At 37.7% G+C, this 8,338-nt stretch overlaps 1 protein-coding gene and 1 long non-coding RNA gene across 2 annotated transcripts; both read right to left on the bottom strand.

Moving 5' to 3' along the window:
* Positions 1–1,594: 1,594 nt before the first annotated feature.
* On the bottom strand, positions 1,595–2,863 carry LOC308404242 (uncharacterized protein). Its single transcript, XM_080894188.1, has 3 exons — positions 2,789–2,863; positions 2,249–2,344; positions 1,595–2,170 (listed from the first exon to the last, which is right to left on the bottom strand). The coding sequence occupies exons 1-3, from the start codon at positions 2,819–2,821 to the stop codon at positions 1,850–1,852; spliced, it is 450 nt and encodes a 149-aa protein (XP_080750314.1). The 5' UTR covers positions 2,822–2,863; the 3' UTR covers positions 1,595–1,849.
* Positions 2,864–2,875: 12 nt separating this feature from the next.
* On the bottom strand, positions 2,876–6,569 carry LOC308404243. The gene is made up of 5 exons (XR_013973084.1): positions 6,500–6,569; positions 5,410–5,528; positions 5,139–5,327; positions 4,388–4,540; positions 2,876–2,951 (listed from the first exon to the last, which is right to left on the bottom strand). It is a non-coding gene; the product is annotated as an uncharacterized lncRNA (long non-coding RNA).
* Between the last annotated feature and the right edge of the window lie 1,769 nt (positions 6,570–8,338).

The following is an 8,338-nucleotide window of genomic DNA, read 5'->3' as shown; positions in this document are numbered from 1 at the left end:
TTTCAGTTGGACTGCTGTAGTTGTCCTGGCAACGACCTCGTATGGACCAGTCCAGCGTGGCTCCTTCCACTTGCGTTTGAGCACCTTCAGCCACACCACCTTTGCCTCCGGGGTCGCCCTGTCCACAGCGTGTAATCCAGATGTGACCTGTTTGCGAAACTGGAGATTCTTGCCACCCCTGTGGTCGCTGTGTTACTGGAATGTTCTCCTGTAAAGGATAGAAAACAAAAAGCCTCTCTCTGGTACACCTCACTAATCTACTGTGTTCATCTAATGTTCCCTTAATTATTCAAAGTTGGTTCAAGATATCATGTTCTGGGCTCTATCCTTTATATTAACTTTACTTAATCTAAATTAGGGCTGAACGATTATGGAAAATAATCTAATTGCGATTTTTTGCCCCAATATTGCGATGCGATATGCGATTATTTTTTAAGGTCTTTGTCTTCTGTATTATTAAACAAAGACAAGCAATACATCATATAGTATGGCCAATACTATATTACATTAATTTTAAACTGTTCTTTCCTGGAAGACAGACCTCTGTTATGATGACATGAGGTGATGCATGAATTGATGACTGACATTTTTATTTAACTTCTTCAATCACAACAGTATATTTGAACATACACAATAGTTTATTTTTAGCTTACAAACATCTGAGCATAAAGTGCTGACAAGGAACCCTGGTGTAAACATTAAAATGAAAGTCAGTACAATGTGCAGATTGCAGAAATATACATAAAAAAAATCAGTGGCTTTACCACACTCAGTTTTTCGACATCTGTGAACTACTACACTGTAAAAAAAAAAAAACGTTGCTAAAACTTAAAAACTCAAGGCAACCGACTGCATTTACGTTTTTAGGTTCTGATGGATAACTTATAATTTCAAGTTTAGGTGATAAGTTGCTTTAGCTAATGTTTTTGTGTTGACAAAATTAATAATTGTCCTTTTTCTCAACTCATATTTTATTGTTTTTGCAACGTATTTCCTAAAGTTTACACAAGGTATTAGTTTTAGTTTTGGCAACGTATTTCCTAAAGTTTACACAACATAGTTTTTTTGTTTTGCCAATCAATTTCCTAAAGTTTAGAAAAAGTATCTTTCATAGTTTTCATGAGGTGCTCCCTGTTGTACCAATGAATGTTTACACAGTTGATTTTCAAATAACTTTGTGTTCAAACACAACTGCACCACTGACAATGTTGACTTTTGAGATCAGCCATTTTTAACATACTGACAACATTCAGCCACAAATAAAGTCCTTCCAAAAACACAAAAAAAGTCAAATTTTTGTAACAAATGTTACTCATCCAATTTTAAAGGTGGTGTTGTCAGACAGAATATCAAACCTATCTTGATAGATAGTCACTAACAAACAGATTCAAAACATCAGATGGCAGGATGTGAACAACTTCCTGGTTTCCATACAGCTAACAACTTTCAAACAAATTTTTCCACCACTTGTCTTTTAATAGTAATGGTATCAACACTCCAATTTCCTGTGAAGTTCAGTATCGCGCCACATTTGTTATAAAACTAATACAAATGTACCTAAAACCAGATTATAAAATTTTTTAAAACAGCTCAAGTTAGAATAAAACCTTTCAACATTTTATAATAACATGTTATACATGAAATCTGCAATCAGCCATGCAAGCTACATTAAGTAAAGTTAGAACAGAAGACATTGATTCAGAACTTTCTGCACCTTACCGTTTTCTTAAAGACAGAAATTAACTTTTTTCAGAGCAACTTGCCACGAAACCCAAAAACAGTAAATCAAAACAAATTGCCATTCTGTTTTACACAAGTTGCATTTGAGTTGAACATGTTGTCAAATAGGTTAGACTTTGGTTAAGAGCTTGGTTTTGAAGCTTCTTATCCTCTGGGAACAGGTAGATGTCAACTCCATAAAAATGTGTTGCACAGCTTCAAATGTGTACTTGAGTTCTTTGGGAAACTCCATGTTGAGCCCATAAAGTAGGCCAAACAAGTAGGCAAAGGCAGTGGGAAGGTCTGGCAGATCATCAAGAATAATGTCCTCTTCCAAAACAATGGCAGTGTTGACCACTGTGGACTGCGAGTTGGGTCCCACGTAGTCCTCCAGAACAGTGAGGATGCCCACCGTAACACCTCGGGTTGCCCTCTCAACTGGATCTGTATCCTATGCAAAATAAAAAACAACAGTACATATAAGTCTCTGAAAACCAAAACTGAAGATTGAGTAGATTTGCATACTCACCAGACATGTTAAGAAGAGTTTGGTCTCGTCGTCGCGAACAAATATCGGTAACCCTTCCAAACTGATGGTTCGTCGATGCTGGACTATGTTTGAGACCTAAAACAAGGAAATCAAATAAGACTCAGTCTCATTTATAAACCTACCATTTTGTTTTTAAAACACATTAAGTGTTGTTGCTCAAAATACAGCCTTAAGAAATAAGATGTTGAAATGAGTTATTACAGATAATTGGTCATGTTTTTGTCAGTTTTTTTTATTTATTTATTTTTTAAGTAATTTTGATGTGCAACAAATGTAGCACACTTATTACAACATTTATAACAAAAAGTGCCATGAGTGGGATGAGAGTTGAACTGTCTGTCATTACCTGCAATCTGCCAAACAGCGCTGCTTGTTAGCTTGTAATCCCATTCAGGACACACTTTTTGAAAACTAACAATTTTTACATCAATTTAGTAAATATTTAATAAAGTATCTTTTGTTACAGTGGGAACTTCAGGTTCCTCATAAACCAGACACAAATACATTTTTATATATTACCTGTTCATCAAACTTCTGCAACAGGGAATCCATGTCATTGCGGAAAGCAGCTTTTCTAATTCGATACAGCTTAATCAGCCGGAGTAAGTGAGTAAGTGTCGAGGGCAGTCATGAAGGTCCCCATGAGATCCTTGGTGGTAATGCGTGAGAATTCCGCACAAATCTACAAAGCAACAAAAAAAATATAGAAGAAAACTTTTAAAGGTACATTATATAAAAATCACATTGTTTTCAAATTTGGTTAAAAGAGCTTAATTTCAAAACATTTAGTTAGTCTCGGTTGATCTATTGGTCAGGCCTTGATTGGATTTTTTTTTTCTTTTAGTGGTAGTGGTGGTACAAATTATAACTGACGTATTAAAAAAAAACAAAAAACAAGAAAAATCTGATCGGCAGATTTTACAGTAAGTCTATAGAATACCTAATCAAATGTTGATAAGACAAAATAATGGTTTCAATTGTTACAGGATGTATTGCAGAAAAGAAATAAATCAATAAATTGTATTTTAAATTCATTGAAAAAATTCCATTAATTTTATAGTTATGTAGAAATGAAGTAAGAATAACATCCTGTGGTCAAATTTGTATACTTTCATAACACGTAAGTGACTTTCTCAATCCTGTTCTGTGAGTTTCATGGCTGTTGCCCGCTAAGGGTCAGCACCAAAAGATTCTAGATGCCCAGTGAAGACAAGTCATTGCGGCGACCGTGGTTCAGGGGGTTGGGAAGCTCATCTGTAACCGGAAGGATGCTGGTTCTATCCCCAGCTCTCTCTGTCCTGGTCGTTGTGTCCTTGGGAAAGACCCTTTACCCCACCGCTTACTGGTGTTGGCCAGAGGGGCCAGTGGCGCGATATGGCAGCGTCACTTCTGTCAGTCTACCCCAGGGCAGCTGTGGCTACAACTGTGGTTTCCCTGCACCGATGTGTGAATGTGAGAGTGAGTGAGTGAGTAGTGGAATTATAAAGCGCTTTGGGTGCCCAGAGAAGAGCGAAATAAAAGCAATCCGTTATTATACACAGCAAGTTGACAAGTAAATAGATTTCACTTCAATAGAGTTCATATTTTTAGAGCCAAGTATTTTTTTATATTTTATTGTTCTGCATTGTTAGCTCAACGGTAGCCTTCAACCTTTTCTACAAGATATTGGAGTGATACAAACAGATGCTTCTCAAGGGCACAAGAAATGGAGCTCACGTTCATTTACTCACCCAGACAAGTTTCGAGGCATTTGGAGTTGTTCAGAAGGAATTGTAAAGGTCCTATATCATGTAAAATCAACTTTTTGGAGCTTTTAAACACATTTTAATGTTATTTCCTTAGATTAAAATCCCTCCAGAGTGGTTTTTGGCTTAATTCAGGCATTTCTTAGTTGTCTCAGTGAATCCTTTCCCCATAACCGTGGCTCAGCTCTCTCTTGCAAAACGACTGACTCGTAACATTGGGATTAAAATTTCTTTCTAACAACTCCAAATGCCTTGAAATTTTTCTGGGTGAATAAATGAACGTTTTCAATTTTAGAAATAAGACCACACTGGGGAAAAAGGGAAGAAGAAAAAAACGGAAGTTTTCCTTTAAATATTTAAGAGATTATCTTACCTGTTCTTTCAAGAAGAGAGCTGGCCATCTGAGCTGCATTTCCTTGACCAAGGGCTGCATCTCCACAACTTCTTTCCTCCTGAGAGAGAATGTGATGTCCATCTTTTGGGTGATGAGTGCCATGTTCTTATCCCTCTTCTTCACCTTTTGGTTCTGTTGAGATAATTAATGGGTTGGTTTTGAAAAGTGCATCATTTATATTTTTAATTACATCATCATCTGCCTCAATGTTCTGTTAAGCAAGCACCTGTTTGATTCTTTGAAATGAATGAACCTGAGAAAATTTTAAAATGTCACTAATTTCCTCAATAATTCTCTGCAAAGCACTTTTAGAAACATGTAACAATGTTTGCATGCATAGAAAAAGTCTAGCTATTTTATGTTCAAGACATTGGTAATCTACAAACTCATTGTCCTCTTTATCACTTGATGCTACACCTGAACCACTTGGTAATGTCTCTGGCTCCTGAGAGGTATTTAAGGATTTATCAGGGGAGCTACTTTCACTAGGACATGCATTTGCATGAGAAATCAGTCTAATACAGTTTTTTATATCTTTTGAGTTTTTGTGCTTTCTGCTTGTGTGTGACGTAAAGGTTGTTAAATTGTTGGTAGCATAGTCACATTTTTGGAAAGGACAGGATACAGTCTGATTTTTTTTAAGTGCCTTAAAATATGTGAAATAAATGTATGCTGTGAGCAGTTTTCCTTAAATTCACAAAAATCACAAAAAAATGTTGAGATCTCCTGCCTTTTCTTAGCCCTGTTGTGTGATCTGCTGAGGTGAGACTTCAATGCCCCTCGTGTCCTGAACGAACAGACGCAGTCACTGTAAACACAGGGCAAATGAAATCCTCTTCTATGTCGTAGCTGGTGATGTCTTAAGAGTACTTCTTGGCTTGAACAGACAAAAGAGCAGAACTGGCACTGCATACAAAAGCTATAATGAGAAGAGAGGAGAGGACAGTGTCAACAATTCAAAAGAAACCTGAATTAATCTCAAATTACCAAAGTTACATTACCTGATAATGTGTTTGGGGCGGGGGGCAGGCACTCCTGTTCTGATTCCTCTCCTTACCAACTCCTCATCAGTCCCTCATAAATCAGGACAAGCAGTGGTCTGGAGTTGGCTTTTAATTCTCTAAATAAATAAAAATAGCAATTAGTTTTAAAATAAAATACCAGCTTCCTGACATTACTAAAGTGAGCTGATTCTGCCTTGTAAAATGCCATGTGAAACACAGTAAAACAAATAATTTACAAAACATACATTACATCAAATGTTTAATTTATTTAATTTATTATTAACAAATTGTATTCTACATGGAATGCACCAACAGTATACTGGGATGTATTATGTAAGCCAAGGATAATTTTGTGTGATTGGTTTTACAACTTAGAATGACAAACATTGGATTGAGAGTATGAGTGGGATAAAACTCCTGAAGCATCTGTTTAAATTATCAGTGCATTTATTAATGGTGCTCCATAAATAAACCAAAACAATGTTGTTTTGTGCATAACAAAAAGCTCACAATTGTGCAGTCAAAATGTAAAATAAAAGATGCTGAGCATAATAACAAAGACAGATTTTGCAGCTGCTCTGTTTCCAAGTTCTACTGCGCAACTGACAGCCTGGAGTTTGAAATTCTCTTTGTAACCGTGTCTCTTACAGGTGCCATTTATGGTCCTTACACACATAATATGGTAATATTACGTTGAAGCAGAGTACGTATCACTCTGCGAGGCTCCTCGGTAGCCGTAATGCTCCAACAATCCATCAAGCAGTGCAGCTTCATAGCTTACCAAAGTCGTACCAAAACATTTTTTGACATATTTTTTTAAGCTGTGTACCACATAAAATTGGTTCGAGGTCAGTAAGCACAACCAGAATTCATACATAAGGCAGACTGTCGATTTTTGAGATGAAAGGATTTTAGGCCGTGCGTCAACGCGTTAGCCCGGTTAGCTCACTAACGCCACCCAGCCCCACGCACGGGGTGATCCGCGGTAACTAGTTAACGGAGATTTGCCCCGTTAATGCAGTTATGGCATTAACTTTACGCTGACAGCACTAAAATAGTCATCTTCAAATGTTTTCTTTTTACCGACCAGCTCCTCTTTGATAGCTGCCGTGTCCATCTTGTCGTTGCCTGCAGGTGAAGCGATGGGGGAGGGGGAGTTGTGTTCAGTGAAGGAGAGAGGCGGAGTAACACAGCGTAGAGACAAAAGTGGACGAAAGAGAGGCAAACTTGCGGCTCCACGAGTATAATGATAATGTAGACTATATCGATATAAACTATATTGTCACATCTCATATTTCATTTAGTGGAGCTCGCTGGCCATGAGGACTCCACCACCCCGTTCACACAGAAACTAAAGCACACATTTTATTGGCTAGATGTGATTCGAACAAATTAAACAACATGGCAGCAGGCGCCCCCGAACTTTATTTTATTTTATTTTATTTAAATAGCGGCGGGGGGTTGCTGCCGTTGGTCATGAGTGAGCCAGCCTATTTTGTTTCGTTCGGTGGTATGGCGGCCACAGACTGCACTTCATGAAATACGCATAGGGGGTGTCGCGGAGGCTTGTCAGATATGAGCGCGCCTCTTTAGTAGCGAAGTTTGTCGGATTTTCATTGGTTTGTGACATGGAATCTTAAATGATATAGTAAACACATACCCATAAGCCACAAGGCTTCTTAGCCAAGAAAGTAATGCTATGCTAAGTTTCGGAAAAATACGAAGAACTTCAGTTGTGATATTTCTAACAGACAAATTGAGACTGTTCAAACATATACTGTCTGATATAATAAAAGAAACATTACTTGCCTTTAGAAACTTGAGATGAACGATCTATCCAGCTCCTAGCCTCACGTTCTCATTAAGGCAGACGGGCAGGTGGCTTTCAGTCCTTGCAAAAGCGCAAAGTAGACCCCGTAGCATCCAAAAATATGAGATGCGCATGCGTACTCAGGCACAGAAAGGCGCCAACAGCTTCACCTCATGTAAAACTTGAATTCATTCATTTTGCCAGCAATAAATTTCATCTGAGACCAACTTTTGCTCCAAAACGTTAAATGATTAGTTGAAACCCTTAATGTATTTGAGTTTATGGGCCAACTGAACTTTTATTGTTGAATTGTGAAAGAAATGACTGTAAGCTCAACAACTGCAAGTTTGATTTTTTACAGTGAGACAGTCATTCAATTAAAAAATAATATTAAATAAATAAAACTAATAAATAAAAAATACACACATCTTACTGATCTCTGCAGTCAGTAACATTACACATAAAGTGCAAACATAATAGCAATTGTATAAACACACACACAAACACGCCTTTAAAATTTAAAGGCGTGAAATTGGACGGTCTAGCCTTCTGATTAGCGTCACCGCTGTCTCGGTGGAGTTTAATAAACTCGGCCGTCTGCTTCTTGCTATCTAAAATATAACCAGACACTGGTGTAAATTCTCGACTGTCTCATACTTCTGTTTAATAAGTTTTCTGTTTGACGTTTAGTCAGCTGTGTGAAAACCAAGGAGGAACCCACCCGGGGGATTAATAAAGTTTTATTTTATCTAATCTAATAACTTTAATCTCAGCCAAACCGATTTACTCACGAACAAACAAAACACTGAAAAAAGCCCAACAATAACATTTTTAGGTTGTCTAAGTGACTTATATATTACGTTTAACCCGAGCAGCGAAACTCCGCGGTGATCTGAAAATGATGTGCCGGGAGTTGTGCCGTTCTCGGCCGCATCAGTAACCCTCGAGCTCCCGGCTAGCTGTCGAGCTGGTGGGTAGCAGACGCCTCTGAAAACGTCGAAGCACTTTTGCAAATATGGGATATCTTGATAAACCGAGCAGATATTTGATGTTTACACAACTACTTTCTCGCCTGAAAATATGTTAAAAGTTTATTTTGTGACCCAGAAAGATTAG

This window comes from Rhamphochromis sp. 'chilingali' (assembly GCF_963969265.1).
Source record: "Rhamphochromis sp. 'chilingali' genome assembly, chromosome: 10".
NCBI classification, from domain to species: Eukaryota; Metazoa; Chordata; class Actinopteri; order Cichliformes; family Cichlidae; genus Rhamphochromis; species Rhamphochromis sp. 'chilingali'.
Note: the sequence above shows the minus strand (reverse complement) of the source record. Positions and strands in the feature narration are given on the sequence as shown.

What these genes read in the sequence shown, in the direction of transcription:
- LOC308404242 (XM_080894188.1), bottom strand. Translation starts at nt 2,821, where the DNA reads ATGGATTCCCTGTTGCAGAAGTTTGATGAACAG. An exon ending in TGCAGAAGTTTGATGAACAG is followed by an intron (nt 2,345 to 2,788) that starts GTAATATATAAA and finishes TCCTTGTTTTAG; the next exon opens with GTCTCAAACATAGTCCAGCA. An exon ending in AACTCTTCTTAACATGTCTG is followed by an intron (nt 2,171 to 2,248) that starts GTGAGTATGCAA and finishes TATTTTGCATAG; the next exon opens with GATACAGATCCAGTTGAGAG.